Source organism: Stegodyphus dumicola, chromosome 4 (assembly GCF_044657685.1).
Source record: "Stegodyphus dumicola isolate Sdum_Otavi_A_Nest chromosome 4, ASM4465768v1".
Taxonomy (NCBI): domain Eukaryota; kingdom Metazoa; phylum Arthropoda; class Arachnida; order Araneae; family Eresidae; genus Stegodyphus; species Stegodyphus dumicola.
The window spans coordinates 185,015,661-185,041,644 of NC_140771.1; the positions used below are offsets into that span (position 1 = coordinate 185,015,661).

At 31.1% G+C, this 25,984-nt stretch overlaps 1 protein-coding gene across 2 annotated transcripts in view; it reads right to left on the reverse strand.

Annotated features, from left to right (window-relative positions):
* The window catches only part of LOC118201867 (cell adhesion molecule Dscam1-like), a 476,421-nt gene that overhangs the window by 146,781 nt on the left and 303,656 nt on the right, over window positions 1–25,984 (reverse strand). For both annotated transcript variants that reach the window (XM_085815870.1, XM_085815871.1), the window contains exons 10-12: window positions 23,990–24,151; window positions 2,820–3,107; window positions 1,760–1,879 (exon numbers count right to left, since the gene is read on the reverse strand). In XM_085815870.1, the coding sequence (XP_085671996.1) occupies window positions 1,760–1,879; window positions 2,820–3,107; window positions 23,990–24,151 (570 nt within the window). The remainder of the gene's footprint in view (window positions 1–1,759; window positions 1,880–2,819; window positions 3,108–23,989; window positions 24,152–25,984) is intronic.

Genomic DNA, 25,984 nt, shown 5'->3' on the forward strand with positions numbered 1-25,984 from the left:
ACCGATCCGAGTTGCACAAGTCTCTGCCTGCATTACGAATGTATTTTCCTGGGCTACAGTGTAAACTGTCATGTAAATTATCAGTTATCTCACTGCTTATACTAGGTTTACTGGCTTGTTCACGATGTAATGCGTAGCTCGTTTATTTCCATTCGTTGAGAGAAGCTACACCATAGTCTACAAAGGTGTTTTTCAAACGTTTCTCAAGCGTCTACCGGTCTTAGAAGTTAGAATGTTCTATGGACAATCGTATTTTTATTTCCTTCGGAAGAAAGTTTTTTGCCGTATGATAGTAGCAGTATACTTAAATTTTATTAAATGCAATTCATAGAAATAAATTTAATTTATATTGGTATTAAGTTAACAGAAGGAAATTTATATTTGCTTTTAATTACTCAGGGCTGTTCGAGTTTTAATAATGGTTATCTTATTAATTAAAATTAAATAACTGCAAGGTCTTACTTTAATGATATGACCGAATAGACAATTTTTGTACAGCTACGTGTAAATACATACCGCTAAGCTCAAGTCTGAAATCGATATCTACATCATGTCGATTCAAGTATTTTGTTTTTATTTGAGCAAGTTTTTATGAATAAAATGTTAGTATTAGGGCAAAAGGTGACAGGTGATTGCCATGTGCAATTTCCAAACTTTGAGGTTTTCATCAATAGTGTGATATACACAGTTGGATTTTATTTTATTACCTACAAGCAAGCTACATATACAGGTATATAATTTTGATTGTGCTCGTTTTCGTAATAAAATTCTTAGTATACCACACATAACTGCATCCATTAGATTCTTGACAAAACAATTCTACGAGACAAAACTTTTACAGCTTATTGAAGATACTTTAGATAAAGAAAAAGCTAGTGATCACAAATAATTTTAATTTTTTTAATTATTCTAGAAATGTTTCCAATAATTTAAGACAGTTTGCAAACTCTGAATTCAAAACCATCTCCATCACGTACTTCAATTATCTGGAAGATAGCGTATCGGGTAGATAGCGGATTTGACTTAACAATGAATTTTTAGACATGTGCTGTTTAATGAGATTGTACAAGTTTTATTGACTGTGAAAAAGTAATGGCACTATAAATTCGCCGTATTTAGAAAAGAAACGTGTTTTTAAGCTTAAGTTTTTTATGATTGCTTTCGCAAAAATTAGGTAGGTCATCGTACAGAAGTATGGCTTCCTACGTCCCATGTCAGTGTACGGTTTTTTCCAACTCGATTTCGCTACTCTGACGCTTCAGCTTTCATAGTAATGTTCAATTTGATTTCCTTGCTGTAAACCACATCATTTACTTTGAACTCTCAGCGCATCATTTTTTTCCAGCTTCAAAAATACTATTTTTTTCAGTTGAAATGCAAGCTTGATTGATAAGCAATTGATAAATTCATTAGTAATGAAGAGGATGTGGTTCAATAAATTGATAAGCAATTTATTGAACCACATCCTCTTCATTACTAAATTGTAAGATAGTGTTGTCAACACAGCGGGAGCGCTGTATGTTTCCTCTTAACAACTGGCTTACAGACAACGGGTAAAATATTTGATTTTAAACCGCATTTGATAAACTGGGAGGACACTTAATAAACCACATTTGATAAACTGGTTTCATTTCTACCATTCATGGGTTTAAACTGTTTATTATAGTATAAAACTCATCAGACAAAATATGTAAGTGTTTTGTATAAATTGCATATTAAGTATAGTAGTTCATTGACTGTTAAAATTTTAAAATTTTACCTGTGGCTTTTTTCCAAAAAATCCTCGGATTAGGGTAACCTTCTGCTACACAATCCATTGTCACAGATTGCCCAACCACTGCGAAGTTGTTTGTAGGTTCCAATTTCCATCTGGGGGGCACTGAAATCATGTAGAAGTACAGTAAAATCTAATAAAACACAATACAATTAATGAAATATCTAAACTAACATTTAATAGTTTAATAACAGTTTATACAACTACGATTAATGAAGAACTCGTGTTGCTAGTTTTATCTTAGTACTTAATATTTTCAAGAACTGGAACTCTATAAATTTTCGGATTATTATAGCACATCTTTTAGCACTACTTTACAACAATATAATTGCAACAACATAGCACAACAGCATAACTGCGGCTTCAAAAGAGCCCGAGGCTCATCAGTGTCCGAGCGGTTAAAACTTCTATACACATGTCATTCGTCTCAAACTCAAATCCTGACGAAAGTTTTAGTTGTATTATAGTTTTTATGAATGTTCACATGTTTAAATTAAGATTAAGCTTCTCGGAGATACATAGAAGTAATTATTTAAATAAGCATTAACACTATTTTAACAATAATAACTCAATTAATGATAAAAAAAATCTGACAAGCACCATTTGTCTTGTTCGTTTTTATGGAATCGTTTCTCAATAAACTGCTTAGGAAATTATATTAGTAAATATTATTAGGTGAAACTTTATAAAATATCAAGGTAATTAACGATAAGTAACGAACAAAAATGTTAAACATATCTGTATGCTTTTATTGCAAGTTTCCGTTGGATGTTGAAACCCTTATATGCATCGAAATTTTAACAGCAAGATAAGAAAAATGCAGCTTTAAAATGCACATCATCTCTTGGACAAAAGCAATATTAAAGGTATTCATCCCTGACTAAGGAAATATTTCAAAAAAAAAAAAAAAATTATTGATTATATTTAAAAAACTAATTTACACTAAATGCTAAATAACAGAATGTTCTTGTATAGTGTTTAAATGTATTTTTAATTAGCGTTAATAATGCCAACAGCCGCACACAGGCATAAAATTGTTACTTACCGTTAACAATCATCTGAGTTGTGCGATTAACGGTTGCAGCAGCGTTTGACGCAAAGCATGTATAGTTTCCAGAATGCCTAGACGTAGTCCTACGGAACATCAAAACAGAAGAGTCTTCGAAATTCTGGATCGTCAGATCTTTTTCCAGAGGAAGAGGCATTCCATTCTTACGCCACGCAATTTGGATGGGAGGATCTCCTTGTGTTATACTACACATAATTTTTGTTTTCTGTCCTTCTTTGGCATAAAGAACTTCTGGCAGCATAACATTTTCTATTGCAGGAGCAACTAATAAGACAATAAATAGATACTAAATTAGATAATTGTTATGGAAAATTCTTATGTATTTTTGTTGTGTATAATTTTTGCGTATTATTTTACTGTGAATTTGTATTGAGCTTATTTAAAATTAATGTATAATATTTAATATCGTTAAACTTTACGGCAAAGCTCCCTTAAGTTTGGCAGAATAAGTGTTACAGTTAAAAGGGCGCGGGTGTATTTCCGTTTCTCACGAGTCAGCTTCTTTGGAGGTTAGAGGTCACTGTCCAGTTGCTTTTTCCTCTTTTTCGGGGGGGTTGAAAACACGTGTTTTTCTCGTTCAGAGGCGAATAGTTCTAAGGGGCGGCGACTTTTTTGACAGAGTTGTAGGTTGGAAACATTCTATTGTTGCGTGGGAAAGAAAGGGTCTGTCAACTTGTAGAAAGTTCTGTATTTCTGAGAATTTTAAACGCTATTTATTACCTTTCTTCTAGTTGGCGAAACGGAGTCCAAGTTTCCTTAAGGTTGGCTAAATTTTTAATTTTAGTGTTGTTTGAGCCAATAGTGATTTTGAGGCGTTTCTTGGTAAGTATAAAACCGTTGCAAAGGGTTGCGTATTTCTTAAGCCGTTGCAAGGGGAAAGAAGGGAGATTCTTTGCGAGTTTTGGTCCAGTTTGATAGTCTTTGAGAGGAGCGTTACCCGGCGACCCCTTCGGGGGGCGACCGAGGTTACGGTTAATATTGCTGATCTCCGTGGCATTGACAGCGGTGACCGGTCCGAGCCAGTACCTCCTATATACGAAGCCAAGCCTCTAGGGTTGCTTGAACGGTCTGACGTCATCTAAGTCGTCATTCCTACCATCTTCCTCGCGACAAAGAATGAAAGAATATACTTCGGTGTCGTAGCGTAGTGAACTGACTGTTGTTTGAAAGTGTAGTGTGCTCTAATAGAACAATTTTCATTTAAATTACTTTATTTTTTATTATGCCACATAAATGCTGTGTTGCAACATGCAAAGGAAATTATAAGAATGGCCCGAAGGTGGCTGTATTTAGTTTTCCTACGGAAGAACAACTGAGAAAACAATGGATTTGGAACTGCAAACGAAAAGATGGATTCAAGCCTACGAAACATTCAAAGGTAAGCATGCATTTCATTTTTAAATTAGAAAATTCCTGAAAGATTAATGTCATTGAAAGATACATGACTTGAAACTGTGAAAACAAAAAATTCTGATTGCAAGGGAAATAATTTACTAAAGTTCCATTGCATTCAACCATAGAAAATAAAACGAAGTTTTAATTATTTTCTATACAAGCATAGTTATATATTTATTTACTAGGCAGAAATTTCTCTTATTATGAATGAGTATTATTAATGAATTCTTTCAGTAATTTATATTTTCGGCGTCGGGATCTTTATAACACGCACATTGATTTGGGATTGATTAATCTTTTAGGAATTTATTTATCTTTTATTATTTATACAGAGCTTATACTGAATTTTAAAGTGATTATAAAATGGACCCTTTTCTCAATAACTAGTCAATAGAAAATCCACCAACCTTATAATGTTCATATTATAACTTTAAGTAGATAAATATAAAATGCTTCAAGTCGTAATTTTAAAGCCGTTAATTTAAAGTTGTTTTAGATATAAGTATTTAACTGTTTGGGTATACTATTTCTTTTCATTTAGATAAGTCTCGTTCCACCTATTTTATTTTTATTTTTTTTTCTTTTTAAAACTGAATGTATGCAATGCCCATTTATTATATGCTAGGAGCATTTGAGAATGCATTTTGCTCGTAACTCATGTGAACAGGAAATTAATGCTAATTATGCAATGTTCTAAACTTTATTAATTCTAAAATCCTTAAAAAAATTATGAAATATATGTAAAAGAAAACAATCGTATAAATGGACTAGTTTTCACAGTAATTATTTTAATTTCCGGAATAAGTTACAAGGTGTTTAAATTAAACTGTCTTGTTCAAATAATATTGCCTAAGATTGTAAGCTTACTAGTTTTCACTACATGTTAGCATAAATCCTAATTAGCCTATTAAATTGTTTCATGCACACACACATTTATAAAAGTACGAGTTTCTTATGCCAATAACACCTACCTTGTTACAGTGGTTCACTTGCTACTGGCAGTAAGTTCTTGTGGGCTTGAAATTTACATTAATTTCCTATCTAAAAACACTTATATAAGGGGTTTTGTTTATTTATACTTGTTGCAGTGGAATATAAAAATGTTTCATTGTATTAATAAGTTATATAACTTTTAAAATTTTTGAAAAAAGTTGAGAAAATTATATGGAAAATAAGCAATCTAGTGAGCCTTCCACAGTAATATAATGTCAAACACGATTGATGAATGTGAATATTTCACTCCAAAATTACATAAGAATAGCCTAAAATATTTAATTACTGCAAATAAACTGTTATATACAAATTCTTGTTTTTTTCTTTGTGTATCATATTTTAGCACTTATACTTGTTTTCAATAATTCAAGAAAAATGAATTTTTTTTAATGACTAATGATGTTTTATGCTCTTAAATATAAACATTCATAGGCACACAAGTAAATTTGTACTTCTGGTTGTGAACATATCATTTGTAAAAATGTTTAGAAAAAGAGCAAGTAACTTTATATTTGAATGGTACGAATGAATGTGGTTAATCTTATTCTTATCCATCAACTGATGGTTAATCTTATTCTTTTTATAACTGTATTATCACCATTTTGAATGTAATTCCATAAACAAGTGTTGTTTTCAAATAACTGAAGAAAGAAATATTTAGGATGTAGCAATTATATATTACATGATCAATTGTATGTTACCTGAGGATGTATCAATTAAATATTACTTATGTTATATGCATTTGACATATGACAACAAACATGTGCTAATTATTTGCACTTTTCAAAACTTTATGACAGCATCCATGGCTCTTTTTAGCCCAAAAGAGTTAATAGTTTTGTTTTAAGATTTTGCATTATTCACTCTAAATGGCTGCATCACGTTTTTGCATTGTGCACTTTAAATGGTTATATCTCTTCAAATTGTTACCATCCAAACATTATCGCCCTGTATTATTTTTAAAGAAATTAAATTATGAACGTTTTCCACAACGGTAACCCTTCCCTTAAGCAGATAGCTCTTGAGTGCTTTGCCATGATTAAATAAAAATACAATAAAACCCTTATTAGACTGTGCATGTATTTAAAGGATGGCGAATGCTTACGATTTTATAATTGTTTAACCTTTTGATGCATGTTTATTTATTTGCTCTTTTTCATATTAAAAGATATGTGAACTTCACTTCAAGCAAGAGGATGTTCTGAGGCAAACTGAATTCTTTGATGAGAAAACTGGAAAGAAGATCATTATACCATTGTCATATCCTCGTTTAAAGAATGGTGCAATTCCAAGTCTGTTTCCTGATGGTCCGAGTCATCTTAGTTCCAGTGTTTCATCAAGGCAATCACCAGAGCATAAAAGACTCAAAAGAGAACAAGATGCACTCGAAAAAGCCTTAGCCTGTAGCTTAGCTGAAAAGGAAGAGTATGAACGAAAACAAATGTTTTATAATTTAGATGAACTAAAAATTTGTTTTAATACTGTGAATTTACCAGATAACTGGATAGTTATACACAGGCCTATACATACTATGATTCTTAATATTTCTAATGACAATCATCCAAGAATTCTAAGATCATTATTTATTGATTGTAATTTGAATATATCTGTAGCAATTAGAAATATACCTATTAAATCACTGAAGCAATATGTAATCCCATCAAAAATTAACAACCTTAAAGATATTTTAAGTATTTTAGAGAAATTAGACCTATTTGCCTCAAATGATTCATCTGAAGACAGTATTCAAAATTATTTACAAATTGTAAATGAATTAATGACAATTTTAAAAGAGAAAATTCCACATAAAAACAATGAAATAAATTTTCTCCTTGAGCAACTATCAAACTTGAATTCAGAAAAACAGCAATATAGGTATTCTGCAGACTTTCTAATATTTTCCACTTTACTTCACACAATTTCACCACATGCACATAATTTTATTCGAAATTCAGAAAATATTATTATGCCTCATCCACGGACCATTCAGAAAATTTTTTCAGATTTTAATATATATCCAATAAATGAACAATACAACCAAAAGTTCCTAAGCTACATAAAATTTAAATTTCAAGAGCTATCAGAAAAAGATCTGCTTGTTATTTTAATGATTGATGAAATTCATCTAAATCAAGCATTTGATTATAAAGGTGGTAATTTGTGTGGAATGGCATATAATTGCAAAAATGCTGCGTCTAGTGCATATGTTTTCATGATTCACAGCCTATTATCTGTTTATAAGGATGTTGTACATATTTTGCCGGTGAAAACACTTAGTGCGGATAATTTGTATATTTATATTAAAAAAATTGTTGTGGGATTAGAAAATATTGGGTTTAAAATTATTGCTATTGTCACTGATAATAATTCGATTAATAAAAAGGCTATGTCTCTGTTTTCAGAACCACCTAAAGTTAGTATTGTTTATCAAAACCCTGTTGACAAATCTAGGCCAATGTTTTTTATTATTGATACAGTGCATATTTTAAAATGCATTAGAAATAACTGGATAAATCAAAAAAATAATAATCAGAGTATGTTTTTCCCAAGTTTTGATGATGCTTCACATATTGAAACTGCATCTTTTTCTTGTATTAAAAAATTACATGAATCTGAAACTGGTAAGTTATTAAAGTATGCTTATGGTCTGACAATAAAAGCTCTATATCCAACTAACTTAGAAAAACAAAGTGTAAAGCTTGCATTGCAGATTTTTAATGATAATGTTGTTGAAGCATTATTTTCTTTTGGGCAGCAGAAAGAAATAATAAATTCCCAAGAAACTGGAAACTTTATTAAAATAATAAATACATGGTGGTCAATTGTAAATGTGAAATCTATTTTTAAAGGGGTTCATAAAAATAATGTATTTGAAACACCTTTCACTGTGGCAGAAAATGATGAAAAATATGTTTTTATGAATAACTTTTTGAATTGGCTAGATAGTTGGAAAAATTTGAATTTAACCTCTGGTTGCCTAACCAAAGAAACTCACTTTGCAGTATACCATACAACGTATGCTTTAATTGAGATATCAAGGTATTGTATAAATGAGTTGGGTTTTAAATACCTTTTACTTGGAAAAATACAAACAGATATGTTAGAGGCTAGATTTGGTAAGTACAGGCAACTGGCTGGAGCTCACCATAATATTTCTATCAGACAGGTTTATGAAATAGAGGGTAAATTAAGACTTCAGAGTACATTACCAACCCTAATAAATTCTTCAAAATTTGGAAATATTCCTCTTCATGTATCTGATTTTAAAGACACCGAAGAACAAACTTTTGATGACACTGATGTACAAACATTCATAGATGAAATAACAGTTGAAGATAGTGATATACACGACATAAAATTGGATGTACCTATTTTGACTTATATAGCTGGATATTGCTGTTATAGTATGCTAAAAAAGTTAAAATGTGATGTATGTAAATCCAATATTACTATTGATAAGGAGTTAGCTTTAGAAAACGATGAAAATATTCATTCATGGATTAAGGTTTTTGATAGAGGTCTTATGTATCCTCATCCTGATATTTTACATGCTGTTATATACAATTTTATTGTTGTTAAGAAACTTATTTCAGATGAATATGAGCAAAAATTTTTATTCTCGGCAAATCCACGAGTTATAGTGTGTAAAATTACTCTAAATTTACTTCATGAAAATTTTTTTTTAGAGTTGAATGACTGTCCTAAACTTCATGACCCTCAAATTATTTTGAAAAACATCATACAAGCATCAACGAATATTTTTCTAAATAATTACTGCAAAAAGTTGAATGATAATCTTTTAAGTAACACTTTAAATAAGCAACGGAAATTGAAAACATTAAAAAAATAATTTATGCATACAGCAGAAATGACATATACTATGTTTATAAGTTAGTAAACTTTATAAAATAAGATAGTGACACTAATCTATTGTTTCTTATTATCTTCAGACTTAACTTGTAATTCATTTTATTTAAATGAATATTTTTTGCAGAATGTGGATAGTATGTTAAATAAAAAAATAGTGCTTTTTCTATTTGGGTTGTGAAATCTTTACCAACTCTTTCAAAATGCATGCACACACACACACACACACAAAAGCATTTGTAATAGTTAACTAATTATGACAGTAAAGTGCTAAAGTTGTTAAGTCTCTTATATAATATCATTTTGTGCAAAATAGGTGTATTTATTGTAAACTAGAGAAATATTGATTTTTGAAGATAAAATACTTTGCCAATTAATATTATTATTGTTTAGATTTTGAAATCAGTATCTTGCAATTTTTTAATATTATTTTAATTGAAGCAGACATGTTTATTACATTAATTTTACACTGTAAGAAGAAAATAAATATAATTTGTTTTTACCTACAATTCCATATGAGTTATTTTTATAGATATTCATGCATTTTTATGGAGGAAATTCACTGTATTCTTATACAATATTTCATTGTAATACATGCTAGATTCTGTCAAAACTAAAATGAAATACTTTGGAATTAAAATTTCTCATGATGTGGTTGTACATATACAGGGGAAAACTTATCAAAAATAAATTGAGTAAAAAAATATTTTTAATCCTTCTCAGCTGTAAGGCTTCATGCAGTTATACTAAACTATTTTGATATTAAAGAGACTTAACTGTAATAAAAAATAAGTAGCATCAAGTTACATAAATAAATAGTCATCCCACCCTTTTTCCCACTGTAGTATGCAATGCCATTTCCTATTACTTCCAGTTATAAATTTACTAGTACAAAAAATTCAGGCCAAAAAAATAAATAAATAAAATCCTTTTTATATGTTTTGAATCCTAATTGTGTTGCTTTCCTTTAATAAAAATCTGAATTATTTTGAAAATTTTAAATCTTACTTTACATCTTAACAATCAGGCTATATTTATTTTCATTTATAATAGGAAAATACATAAAACTTGTTATTCCTTCAATTCTAAGAATTGAGGACATTTGATCTATTTAGATGTTTTAAAAGTTCCTACTGATTACCCTGATAAAAATTCCAGTAAGTACATATATAAACTTCATATTTATCATTTGCTAAAAAATTCTCAAATAAGTTACAATGAAATGCTTTCAGGAACAAAAATTTACAAGTTACAAAAAAAAAAAAAAAAATATGCACATAATTAGACAAAAGGGATGTTACAAACATTTAACAATAAGAATGAGACATAAGAATTTTGAATTCCTAGCAAGTGTCAAGTTTGTTGAATTTTTACAATTTTTCTTTTTTTTATTATTGGGGAAGATGCAGTTATGTATTCTCAAATAATGATCTAATTTAAAATGCCTAAATATATGAAATGTTTTGCTACCGTATTTTAAAACTACCAATGAATAAATATTGATAGATGCTAAAAAATAGTATTTTTCAAATCATTCTCCAGGTTTCTCATCTGTTAAGAAATTCAGTCCCACACTGAAGTGAAAAAAAAGCGGAAAATGACTAAACAATTATGTGTAAATTTGTATTTACGAGAAACAGAAAATGCCGTTAAAAATTGATTAAAATTAATTTAAGGATTTTTATTGTTAATCAACTGTAAACTTGCTTAATTATGCATTATCCTCTTTGTTAAGGAAGAAAATATTTAATAAAATATATATTCTTCAGAAAGCAAACCAGCATCAGCCAGATATTCAGTATATATTTATTACTACTAATCTGAAGTATGAATTAATTTCTTTACTATACTGTTATTATTTTAAGCGTAAAAATATATAAGGAAAGTAAGGTTAGGTATTTGAAATTAGAAAATGCAGTCGATGAAATCAAATCGGAATATATATATTTGCACACACACACACACATATATATATATTTAAAACCAAACGATATAGTAAGCCTTATGCAAGGAAATAAAAACTACTTTTCATTTTCTCTCCTCTTAAAGGAATAACAGCGATAAGTGGTTTCATGTGGCAACCATGCTTTCTGTACATAAGGACGACTTTAGTGACGTAGTGTGCGGCGTGCCGTGGCTTCGTTTATAGGAGGTACTGTCCGAGCTCGTCGCGGGCGCGTAATGGCAGACCGCACATTGAGTTGAAGAGTGTTAAACGAATGTCGCATACTGCGCATGCCCAGAAACAAATTTGGCGTAATTATTATGTTGGCGCGATTTGAAAAGAAGATAAATACGGTATGTGGTAGATGTACCGCCATCTGATTGTGAACACATCCGGCGTTTAAGTCCTCGTAGAGTATACGTGCAATGTAAAGTAATTACTGTGTAAAATTAGATTATTTTCCTGTATTGCTCCAACAACTGGAAAGTTGAAATTATTGCGAAGTAATGTGAAGCAGTGTTTACATTCAAAATGTAAAATATAATACTTATGAAATTCTGCACATTCCTTTGGAACTGTACAAATTTTCGTTCAGAAAAAGACTGAAATTTAGGATATATTAGTTGAAAATTTATTCATTATGCTTTTAAGCAATAAAAACAATTCAAGATTTACCATACGTTCCATTCGTACATACATAAAGAAACACTGAGGAATATAACAAGTGCTTGCAAATAACACTGAAGAAATTTTACAATTCTTTAATGCTAGTTATTAAATTCTTTGAAATGAGAAAATAAAAGCGCGAATATACGCTAACAAACTAAGCGAGATACTCCAGTTTACAATTACTGAATTATAACATGTAAACAAATTACATTTAAATAACGAATTATTACGAACATATGTTAACAAATATTAAATGCACTGTTATTGACAAATTAAAATGAAACATATATTAGAAAAATAAGCAAGTGCAATCGGCATGGACATTAAAATAACTAATAAGCAAAGTTCCACAACACTGCAGTTTTAAACATCACTCGAACACACTCGACAGCCATGGAAATCACGAATAAGCTAACGTAGGGTTGCTTAGTCGCCAATATTTCTCCCCGCGCCAAAGGTACACCATCAAGCATGCGCACTAAGCGAAATTCGCTTAACACTGTTCAACTCAATGTGCGGTCTGCCATTACGCGTCGCGGACTCCTTGTGGTTAAATTTCGGCGTAATTGGCAAAAGATCTGGGGCTAAGTCCAGCGTCTTAATCATGTCTCTGACGTTTTCCATGTGCGGAAGAGCTGAGTCTGAATTGCTCATTCTGAAGTTCCAGTTTGCTTGGGAAAAATATGAAAAAAGGAGGGAAGTCGTCATCTCCTGTCGTCAATCTCCTTCCGTTATCTTCAGCGGGTCTTCGAAATAAAAGGGAAGGCTGATAATTATTATTTTTTGATTGAGTTAAAATGCTGCTTGACGGAGGTTCGTGTTGGAACTATGAAAAGGGTCCGGTTCCGAAAAACAACGATGAAGATTTGGCAGTTATGCTTTCGACGTTTCGTGACTGGTGATTTGTGACTGGATCTGGGCAGCTCCCTGAGTCTCTCAAAAGTGGTAAGGGATTTCGTGAGTGACTTTATATTTTCATTGGTGTTTTATTTTGATAATTAATCTTTTTGGTACTTTTCCGTTATGCCGGCGCAAGCGATAAAGTCGCCAATAATGGTACAACCGATGCCAAACGGAATATTCTCGCTGGTAACCTTTTACGCCTCATTTTCGAAACAAGTCGCAGCTTTTTCTTATCAGATTGATTGTTTCTTTCAATACTGGCATATAATTACATAGGATTTTTATCAGATAGTACAGTTTTATGTCTAAGGCTATTTTCGATAATTAAGTCAATTAGGATGCTGTCACAGCGCTTACCCGAAGCCGATAATATAGAAAAGGTAAAGTCAAGGGTTAAATTCATCAATTCTAATGAGAATGCATTAGCGAAGTAAAGCACTGCAGTTTTACATAATTTCTGAGTAAGCTATTCGTACGAATTGAAATATTTCTTGCATATAAACTTGTGTTCCAAATTAAGATTTAACTTGAAATTAATGTAGATAATTACTAAGAGCATTAGATTTTTGTAGAATAGTTTACATGAGATGAGATCACTTGGGTCACGTGATATGAACCGGCGAATCAGGATGTTGAACCATGAAAGCATAGTAAATTCTTAAATTAATGTCTTTTTACAAATTTATTGTCTTCATTTATTGGCTTTTTATAAAATTTTAAGCGATATTAAAATGTTTATGCCTTCAAAATAAAAAATTCTTAGAACTAACATTTTTTTAAATATTTTTTATGTGTATACTGTATGTTGTCGCCAATAAAGTCTGCTTGGCGAGATTTGCGCCGACGAAACGGAAAAGTACCATCTTTTTAAATTTGGAAATGTTTAATACTAAAGCAAGAGCTGTCATTCAAAACCGTGAAAAACAACCTTATATTTAGCGTAGGTATACCTACGCTAAATATAAGGTTGTTTTTCACGGTTTTGATTGTCACATTAGCGTGTTTCTCTTCTAGTCTAAGAGCTGTCATGTTAAGTAGATTAAAAATTAAATATTTTACTAAATTTCTAGCTGAGAAGGTATTTTTTTTTATTAATGTTTAATAGTCAGAAGTTAATTGAACCAATTTGGAGGAAGTGAATCTTTGTTTTAATGTTTAAGTGCTATATTCAATATGATTTATTCTAAATTAGTTTTTTTAAATGAGTTTAATCTTCTTGAGTTCCTGTTCAAAATGATTAAGAACTGACGTGTTTCACTATGATTTTTGTGTTAATGGAATAATGTTCAAATTGAGATTGTTATGAAAAGAAAAAAAACTATGAGTAACTTTAAAAGATTTTATAGGGGTAGTCTGGCCAGCTATCTTAAGTTATAATGTGTGGGAATTTTCAATAAATGTGTTTATTATCTTATTGTATGTTTTTTTTTTGTGTATTAATTGTGGTCTACTGTAGGTCACCCATGTGATCCTTACGGAAACATGGTTATTTTATTCGAACCTGTGTAATTATATTGCGGTAGTAGAAAAAAAATTCAGTAGTGTTGGTGACTATACGATCGGTTTACTGAATTAATTTTGATTTGTTGAGTAGACTTCTTAATTGTGAGATTGTATCTTTCCCCGGTGTTTTGAAGATATATGTGTGTTATTTGAAGTGTTAAGGGTTTAAGGCTATCTCTAGATTTTGTATTCAAATTTATGTGTTTTCAGGTTGGAGATTTAAATTAGTTTTCATTTAGAGAGAGATAGCGTGTTAAAGATTTTGTTGTGGAAGTGCATTTTCGAATTTTGTTTTTGTCAAGTAATCGTGTTTCTACCAAAACACCTGGGAGGATATCTTCTTTGATGTCTTTAAGAGTTTAAAAGTTTTGATTATGTATGTACAAAGTTTAACAGTTTTTTTTTTTTTTTTTTTTTTTTTTTTTTGTCGCGGCACCAAGCAGTCAGTTTGAAAGAGTAAAAAGTTAAAAGATATTTTTTTTTGTTTTCTACGTAACATATTTTGCGGCTCAGAATTTAACAGCGAATTTTGAACACGCAGCTTTCAATCATGTTCAAATGTTCATATGAAGTACGTTCAAATATAAAAAGAATATTTCATGTTCCAGTCTTCTAAATAGTTCTAGTAATTAATCATTGGGAAACACTTGCATTTTTGAATTTATCAATAGTAATGTTATTTTCGCTTTCCATCCCACCGGCTTGCTATAGGAGGGAGCTTGAAGCTGCAGAACGAACTATTGAATTTCTTACAAACGAAAATGTAATTAAGATTCAAGATTTATAATATTAAAGTTTAAATATGATATAAGTTTAAATATGATCAGTGTAAGTCTTCTTATGAAAATCGGATAAAATGAACAACATGGTCATCAGCCGAGGACCTCAACCAGTGAAGATAATTTGACGGCCTTTGATGTACTGATGAGGATGGATTTGGAAAATCACTCAAAAAAAATCAGTTAGTAACATACAATAAGTTTGGTAGTGTGGAAACTTCGTAAAATATCGTCTTGAACTTAGCAGGTTGAGGGCTAAATTGTTTGATACCAAAACAAATGGAAACATTGGTTGAAGTTGCACAACTTCTTCAGAGGTCTGAATAGTTTAGAGATAAATATTTAGACTCTAGAGTAACCTTGACGAAACACGGATGTGTTATGTCTTTCCAGAGTCAAAACGAAGGAACATGTAATGGAACACTTTCAGGCTGTTATATACATGTTATTGAAGCTAAGCAGAATGAATCTACATCTGAAATTTTTATTCTTTTGGTATAAAAGGAATTCTATATACTGGAACAAGTCTATTTCAATAGTAAGTGACTGCATAGAAAAATAGTACGTAATTTGTTTCATAGTATTTAATAAGTAAAGCTTAGTTGATAACTCATGTTTATATTTGAACGTCCTTTTACTCAAATTAATAAATTTAAGCCAAAGAATTAATCATAGATTTCAAACATTCGTTTCCTTGAGCAATTATTCACAATCATATAGGTCACCCCACAGTTTGGATATATTTAGAAGATTTTAGGATACCAAATTTCTTAGAAGCATGGTCATACCAAATCGAAAGAAACATAAAAAGTGCGACGTAGACCGGGTATCTTTCATAATTATCGACTTTTTAAGGGAACGAAAACAAGAAGATCATGACTGTATTCTTTTATCTCATAAAAAAGAAGAGCCAGTATGTTCTTGAAGTGAAATGAAATTTTCTTCTTTGATTTATAGTTGAAGCTGCATTGTTCATCATAGATGCCTGAGATTCAAAAAGTAAATTTATTCATTGTAAGAAAATTCTCCAGCCGAAAATTTTTGAGAAGTTTATTGTATATTAGAAAGAAAAGAAATATTAAATATAAAATAAATAAGTAAATAACTTCCTATTTCCAATTCCATCTCCAACCACTCCTATTTCCTGTTTGCTTAATATATATATATATATATATATATAATTTATCTAGCAAAGCAGTAATAACAATTTTTGAAAAACCAATTTTGGTCTAGAAAACATCTTGCGCAATATGCTGCAAAATAAGTAAAATTCCGCTTACTTTTTAACTTTTTCTGTTTTTTAATTTTATTTATGTTTTACATGTCTAATGTTTTGCTTTTCATGTGTATTAATTTTTAAAAACCTTTTAAACCTTTTGGAGCAGCAGCTCTAGGTAACTTTTAGGCGAGCTTTCTACAATTTATATATATATATATATATATGTAATGATATTTTTAAATTAATTGATTAAATTAAATTCTAATAATATTGCTTAATAATGTGATGGCGATTCTCTACCTAAATTCCATCCCTGTTCCTAAATTTTGGCGAAATCCTTTCTTTAGTATAAAATATATTAACCTGTTGGCGCCCGCCAAATCGCCAAACTCATAAATCTGTCATATTACATAAAGAACACTCCTGATGAGAAGATAGCGTCACCTCGTGATTTCAATTAATATCGCTGATTGGAGGAGCTTCGTGACGTACACATATGTATAAGTAGGACTTCTGCTCAAGGTACGAGGAGAACGCTTACGAGATGGATGCTAAAATAAACCTACCACTTTATATTCCAAAATTTGTCTCATTCCTGTTGCCCCGGCTGCACAAAACAAATAATGTATGAGAAATTACATTTCAGAAAGCCGGTAGGATTCCACCTTCAAAGGGATTATCTAAAAAAGAAAATACCCCAAGGATTATACGGATAAAATGTTACGCACTTTAGATGAATTTGCTGCTGTGCGACTTCTATGTTTCTACATTTTTCTGTAGGCGTTCTTGCTTCAAGAGAATCATCCTTCTGTTACCTGTATTCTGGTATTCTGCAGATTATTTTACGTCCAGAGAAGCATCCTTCTGCCCCCTGTGATGTGTGATTTGTGTTTCCATCGAAAGTTCGTCGTTCATCAAATGTGCTCTTACCGTTGACCTACTTTTGAGGATGGAAATCTTTCCCTACGTCTACGCCGTTCTGTGTTGCTCTCGAGAGCTTTGTGCTTGTGTGGTGATTGATCGTGTTTTGCGAAAATCTAATCAAGAGTGCCCAAAAATGTGTATTTTCGTGTCGATTTCATCACTCGTATTCTCGTCACAATAAGTCAAACAGAAGCAATTAGTAAAAAGATTGGCGATGCAAATGATATTATTACTATTAAATTATAATTACTGATTTAATAATAGTGTTTTTATTTTGAAAATTTTAAAAAGTATTATTTTGGTATAAATGTATTTTAAATTTGGTATTTAAAGGATGTATTTTGGTTTTAATATTGTTTTAGGAAAATTTAAAGAGTATTATTTTTGAATTAGTTATTTATGAAAGTATTATTAGTTTTATTTATAAAGTATTATTAGTTTTATTTATGAAAGTATTATTAAAAGAATAATGGCTAATGAAAACTTCTCTGATCCTGATGATTCATTAAGGGCAGCTAGCGCTGAACCTGAAACAAGTATAATTCCCTTTGACGCGCAGAATGATATGGATATAAATTCATGGCTTGAGTACTTTAACAAAACTCATTTAGATAAAGATGAAACGTGGAAGCTTAATAATGTAGCTCGATATCTAAAAGGTAATGCTCTTAGCGTATATGTCAAAAACTGCCATAAAATTACTAAATATGTGGAATTAGTCCAAATTTTAAAGGAAAATTTTTTCGACCCCACTTTTAACTACGTTTGGTGATTTTGCCAATTACAAGTACAATCATAAAGAGGATATAACGCAATATTTTCGCAAAAAATTAGATATTGGCAAAAAATTAAATCTAACTCATGAAATGATCTTGGAGGGTCTGACGGATGGCCTTCCTATAGAATTAAAATCCTTAATGACGATCAACGCACCCTCTGACCCCATCTCTTGGCTTACTCATGTCCATAAGCTTATTAAGATTAGCGAAAATCAACAAATCAAAAGTGCACCTCCCAGATTTGTTACTCCGATTGGGAACAGTTCTCAAGATTACCATCGATTTAATAGAAGTAGAATTTCAGCTACTGTGAGACAAGATTCTCCTAGACCCAACGATTTCCAACGTTTTCAGAGACCAAGTAATTTTTATAATCGGTTCAGTGGTCCAGGATTTACAAGCCATCATAATTATAATTCTCAAAATAGATTGCCATTGCCACCTAGTCCCTGTAGACTTTGCACCCGGAACGGAATCCCAAATGCTTTTCACTGGTTTCAGGTTTGTCCTTTCAGAAGGGAGAGATCTGATACACCTAATGTTACGCCCCTTGCAATAGAACCAACCCCAGAAACCCCTCACAGTAGTTGACTATTAAAGGTGTCGGGATATTTGCCCAATAAGAAACGTCTAGAGTGTGTTGTAGACAGTGGTGCCACCATATCAATAATTTCTTCCAAAACAGCTAGACAATTACGTTTAAAAGTACAAAGAGTTAGATCATTTTCAGTAACCCAAACTAAAGGAAAAATAATCTTCAACAAAATATGTTGTATACAAATGAAAATTGGACGGATTAGTAAACAAATTACCTTGTTTGTTCTTGATAATAATTTGAATTATGTAATTTTAGGACTTTATGAATGCAAATTATTTGATTTGAGTATTGATTGTACTAATTTAAAAATTAAACAGAGAGCTATTGTACTTAATGATGACTGCCATTTTGACAGCCGACCCATATCTCTACACCTCCAACTTCAAGGTGGTACAACAAATGTTTATCCATGTGTTAATAATAATAATAATAATGATGATGATGTAAGAAATTTTCCAACCTGTAAATCTCGGACTACAAATCCAAATGAATTAGTTTCTCAGTCTAACATTTATGTGAAAAATGCTGTTTCTAATACTGTCGATAACAAAGAGTATAACTTGGAAAAATTGTTAAATGATTATTCATCTGTGTTTTCTAAAAATAAGTATGATGTAGGAAAAATTAATATTGAACCTCAACGAATTAATTTAAATTCTGATTTGCCTGTATCATTAAGACCTTATAGAACATCCCCTATGGAAGAAGAGGAAATTAAGACCCAAATTGATCAATTATTACAAGCAGGTATAATTAAAGAAAGTTGTAGCCCATATTCGTCCCCCGTGACTTTAGTACTTAAACGTGAGGAAGGAAAAAAAACTAGATTGTGTATAGATTATCGAAAATTGAATTCCCTGGCTAAAACAGATGCAAACCCTCTTCCTCGCATTGACACTTTGTTAGACAAATTAAGTAAAGCAAAAGTATTTTCTACAATTGATTTGAGATCTGGTTTCTGGCACATCCCGATTCACCCTGCAGATACTGAGAAATTAGCTTTTTGCACGAATTTTGGATTATTCGAATGGTTAAGACTCCCTTTTGGTTTCAAAAATGCACCTGCAATTTTTAACAGAACAATTAGACGAATATTAACAAAAAATAAAATTAATTTCGCTTGCAGTTACTTTGATGATATAATCGTTTACTCTTCCTCTGAGAAGGAACATTTAGAACATTTAAAAATTTTATTTGAGGTGTTTAAAGAGGAGCATATTAAATTGAATCGAAACAAATGTGTGTTCGCCCGAGATCAGATCACATTTCTTGGCTATGAAATAAAAAATGGTAGAATAATTCCCGATAACCATAATATAGAAGTTATTAAGAAACTTAAAAACCCCAGTAACACCAAAGAGTTACAAAGAGTTTTGGGAAGTGTGAATGTGTATCATAGATTCATTCCGAATTATGCAACTATTAGAGCTCCATTAAACAGACTCTTGAAAAAAGATGTCAAGTGGGAATGGGATGACCAATGTCAAAAAGCTTTCGACGAAATGAAAAGAATACTGATTTCCAAACCTGTTTTACAATTGTATGATTCCAGTAGGCCATGTCATATTTTTGTTGACGCTTCTCAAACTGCTGTTGGAGCTGTTTTGAAACAACCAGATGAAAATGATGTCCTTCACCCTGTATCATATCATTCCCGAACTTTAAGAAATTATGAGAAAAATTATACGATTACTGAGTTAGAATGTTTGGCCATAGTAGATGCCCTAGACAAATTCTATTACTATCTGCATGGACAAAAATTTGTTATACATACGGACCATGCGGCCCTCGTTTGGCTCAAAAATGTTAAAAATTTAAAAGGTAGACTCTTCCGTTGGTCACTCAAACTAAGTATGTTCAATTATGAAGTAAAGTATCAGAAGGGCTCTACCAATATTGAAACTGACATGCTTTCTAGACATCCTGTTTCACAGCACCTCCAACATTATGTACATTTACTTGATAGAAATGAAATAATCCAACAACAAAAAACTGATAATGTCTGCGGAAAAAATTACCAAGAGATAAATGATATGATGGTAATTAAGAAAAAGAATTTTTATAAAATTGTAGTACCTAAATCTTTAAGATTAAAATTGTTGAATAAAACCCATGAAAATTTTGGTCACCCGGGAGTTCAAATTATGCTTAACTTAATCACCCCTCAATATTATTGGCCTCATATTAGCGAAGATATCGGAAATTTTGTTAAACATTGTCATACTTGTCAACTTAATAAAAAGAAAAAACAGAAAAAATTTGGTCTTATGCAAGACGTACCCCCAACCGACAAACCTTTCGAATGTCTCTCTATTGACACTGTGGGAGGATTTAATTATTATAATTCTACAAAAAAATACTTGCATATAGTTATTGACCATGCAACAAGATATGTCTGGGCGTTTCCCTCTAAAAGTGTAACTTCAGAAACCTATGCCAATTGTCTAAAACAAATATTTCAAATACAAGTCCCCGAAAAAATTCTGAGTGACAGGAATGCAGCCTTCACTTCCTCTAGATTCAAAAAATTTCTTAAAAAGCATAATGTTAAACAACTTTTAACTTCATCTCACCATCCCCAGACAAATGGTAAAGTAGAAAGAGTAAATCAATCAATAGTAAGTCGACTAAAATGTAAAGTAAATTCTTCTTCTAAAAAAGTACCGTGGACTAAAGTGCTAGAGCAAGTTGTTATCGAATATAACAACTCCCCTCATACGGTAACTAAGTTCACCCCAGCATACTTACTATTTGGTAACCTCCCTTTTGAATCTCCAATTGATCAAAATAAATACCCTTCCTTAAATGAAGCAAGGGCTTTAGCAAAGAAAAGAACTATCGAATACCACCGAAAGAATAAAACTAGATATGACATCAGATTTGTAGAATCTAAATTTCAACCTGGAGATTTTTTACGAGGAATTTGAATACCCAAATACTAGAAAATTGACTTCACCCTATTCAGGCCCTTATCGGATTATGAATAAATTATCTGAAGTTAATTATGAAATCGACAGGGAAAATTTTCACACGAAGAAACCAACTGAGATTGTACATGCGTCAAAATTAAGGTTCTATTATCCACCCGAGAACTTTAAATTACATCATGAATAAATCAAAATTTATAAATCAATAAACTATCCATAACCCTTCTTTTAGTTTTCATCCTGTTGTCCCCCTTAATAATTGATTTATCTCTCAGTGTCTGAAAAGTTTGTCTGCCCTTTTCTTTTACTGGGCTCCTTCAAACTTGAGTTTCAGGTTCAATGCACTTTCCGTGTGGGAAACACTCAATTGAGGCTATACTACAAGTAGAGTACTATACCCTCACATTTCCTTGAGCTCATGTTTTCCTATGTTTGTGTTATAAATTGTAGCAACAGTTGAAAAAGTTAAATTTCAGTTGTTGAAATTTCTGAATTTCATTTTGTTTCTGCAGCATCGTGTACAAAAAACTGGTATGGATGTTGGAAGTTAAATTTTGTTTTGTTATCATTAATAAGAGAAAAATAGAGTGACAAAATATGTTAAAAACCTAGCAAAATGTGTATTTTCAACAAGAGATAAGAGCTCTAGTATCGTGACATAAAAACTCAAATGTTTTCAGTGCCAATGCTGATCCATAATTCTAGCGCTAATTAAATGCTCCGGAGATCTCCAAAGACCAGTAAAAGACTAAAGATGAGCCTGAATGACAACTCTAATGATTGTATGGACTCATACACAAACTGTGAATGGCATGCCCTAAGATATAAACTTACAAATTCAGTTATATTACTATTTCCTATTGCCGCGTAGCTAACCAGCAATGTGTTATTAGTGCTTTATTTGTTCTGCACTTAGTTACTATATTATAATTTCATTAATCATTTATTATATTTTATATACTGTATTAATTATATTCAAATATTTTATGTCATATTTTATGTAAACATTTTGTGTCCCTTGAGGTAAATCCAATCAGTTTTCCTACTCACTTAATTTCCTAATAACTAAATTTTCTGCTCTCACTATCTAGACTGTCTTGGGTCGACGGCCGCGACTGCAAGCCTTTTCAGATGGGGGGGGGGATAATCTGTAATGATATTTTTAAATTAATTGATTAAATTAAATTCTAATAATATTGCTTAATAATGTGATGGCGATTCTCTACCTAAATTGCATCCCTGTTCCTAAATTTTGGCGAAATCCTTTCTTTAGTATAAAATATATTAACCTGTTGGCGCCCGCCAAATCGCCAAACTCATAAATCTGTCATATTACATAAAGTACTTAAGAACACTCCTGATGAGAAGATAGCGTCACCTCGTGATTTCAATTAATATCGCTGATTGGAGGAGCTTCGTGACGTACACATATGTATAAGTAGGACTTCTGCTCAAGGTACGAGGAGAACGCTTACGAGATGGATGCTAAAATAAACCTACCACTTTATATTCCAAAATTTGCCTCATTCCTGTTGCCCCGGCTGCACAAAACAAATAATGTATGAGAAATTACATTTCATATATATACATATATATTAAGCAAACAGGAAATAGGAATATATATATATATATATATATTTAATTTTAGGGTAAATAAAAGCTAGTTATAATAAAAATAGTGCGCATTTTTATTAGTCCAAAGGGGCTTTGTTCCTGAAGGACTATTGTTTTCGTTTTGCGATTTTGCGTTGAATTACTATAAATGTCCGTTTCACTTTTCAAACTGTTGCCACCAAATGTTAGAGTTGCATTATATTTGAAGAAATTAAATAATAAAACATTTGTATAAATGTACGTATATTTCTCGCATTGTGATAAAACAACTGTACATAGAGCCATCGAATTTCGAATGACGTAATCCTCTTACGAGTATGAGCATCTGGAAGACCGAATTTGAAATTTAGAATTTGTTTTATGATCGATTTCATATTTTGTAAAACTTTAACGAATTTACAAACTCAACGATTTAAAAGCGAGCAATGCCAACACTCTACGGTGGGGGACCTTTTTATTTCTAGCGGGCGCGGAACTGCGTGAAATTCTTTTAAAGATATGCTCATTGTAAAATTATTTTGCGACATTGCTACTGAACTGAATTTTATGGTTTAAGTGCAAAGAACATGATATTTAATAAATAAAGGTAACAAAAAAGGTTAAAAAAACGCCCCTTTAGACGTAATTTAAAATCTGTAACATTTCAGATTTTTGGGGGGCTTTTTTGCCTAATCTTTTTATTACAACTACCGCCAATTTCTCTCTTTTTTTTCTTATATGGAAATCTACAACGATATAGAGGTATTAAATTCCTTTAAAGAAGAACAAATTTAAAATAAGTTAGTATTTTACTTGCGAGGAGAAGTTGAAGATATCAGAGATTGTTGGGAATTGAAGGAAATAAAAATAAATGAATAAAGAAAAAAAAAAAAAAAAAAAAGGGGGGGGGAGGAAGAAAACTTTTCGTTTTTATAAGATTTATTAACACCAAGCTACAATGAAAGGATTATTTAAAAATTATTCTTTACAGTTCTAGCATAAGATAAAATCATTCGCACGTTAATAGAATATAACACAAAAAGAATTATTACCAAGAACACTCATATGCATCTTTCCTTCTGCTTTTTTATTTTCAGAACCTGTGGCTTCGCATATATAAAATCCTTCATCAGCAGAACGTTGAACATCTTGGATGACAAGATGACTTAACTTTTCTACCTTCTGTCGATGATTGATGGGTAATGTGGCGCCATCTATCGTAAGCGAAATATAAAAAATTGCATTTTAAAGAAAAAAATTATAACGATATAAGGCACAAAAAATAGCATTTTCTTATTACATATTTTTTTTAATCACATAAGTCACATATATGAACTTATTTTTTTTAATCACATATATGAACCATACGTGAATAAATTTATTTCCAGTTGATAAATCCATTTGATAAATTGATTCCAGTAAATAAATTTATTTCCAGTTTCAGCTTCTGACCCGTAAGAACGTTATTTTTCACTGCGTATTTATTATATTGCAAGCTCTGGTATTATGCTATTTAAAGGAAACGTCAGAATACCTTACACACTTTCACAAATGCGTGTATAATTAATTGTTATCCATCTCAGCAGCATGTTTTTACTATGAATAAATAAGGAAACCGAAAATTATAACTATCAAACTGTGAAGTTAATTAACTTAGGTTACGTTGCAAAAGAGAAGCTAAAAAGTTGCTGCTTTTCTAGACCAAGCAAAAATTTAGAATGTTAATAATAGCTAAAATGTTTTCTTAATTAAAGTTTTCTTCTCGTTGCAGGTGGCGCATCAATATATCTCTCTCATTCCTCAATTAGTCAATGTAGTTTTTTGCCTTTAAGATATTTTTCTTCAGAGTTAGATTAACATATTTCAACAAAGGCAAATAAAGTTACAAACAACACAAGCACAGTTACAAACACAGTGATAGGTCAACGACCAAATGTTAGAATCTAGATAAATAAATGAGTGACTCCAAGAAATTGTAATGTAAACCGCATCTCTAAACGTTTCAGGAAAATACACCTTATAAGAAAAAACATAGAAAAACTGATGGATCAAATATACTGTTTTTGAGAACATATGACTAAAAAGGAAGTCTAATTTCTAATCAACAAAGATATAATCTGTAAATTGATTTCATTAATTATAAACATTCTTCAGTAAAATCTAAGCACAATTTATTTTATATCAAATGAATTAAGATAACTTATCCTAAATACCGAGATGAAATTTGTACACAGAAGTAATGCGAAGAATACACAGAAGCAATACGTATAAAACAAAGTGATATTAAAAGTCAATATATATTTTCATTATATTTAGTATCTTACTGTTATTACTCTAGACATAAAATTCCAGTACTAACACAAAAAGAAGCAAAATCAAGCTTACCTGCTTGTTTTGTATGGTGTTCAGATATGACTTTTATATACTCGTCGTTTGTATACTCGTCTCGACATACTTATGGCAAGAAGTAATGCTTAAATATACAATGAGCGCAAAGTTTTATTGAAGCCAAAATGTTTTGTCCCTAATATCATAGTTAAAAAAAGAGCAAAACAAGCACTTACAAACATGTACAGTAATAACTTATCTAATGCTAGTAATCCATTCTGCCACTATCCTGAATTAGTGGAAACCAGGCTAATCGAGAAATTATATATATATATATATAAATAAAAACTATATAAAAGATAATTACAATTAGCAGCTAAATTAATTTCCTTTCTCTATTCTAAAAACAGTAATCTCTCTTCGCACAGCGCCATTTCGGGACTATTCCATGTCTTACATAACTCTGATGATGTAAATGGGACTCTAAAAAACCAATACAAATTTTACAACAGTAGTAATTATCCAATCAAAATGCACTGAGAACCAAAACTAACTCAGTCTGAATTAAGATTTTATCCTGAGCATAAAGCACTTGCTTGCTACTCTTTAGCCTAGCAGGACTGCGGAATGCGGAAGTGTTTCATTACTAGTTCATTAGTGCTCGCTTTGGCGTTTTTTCTTCTACAAGACTCTTTTCTCCTAAATATTTGCTAAGAGTT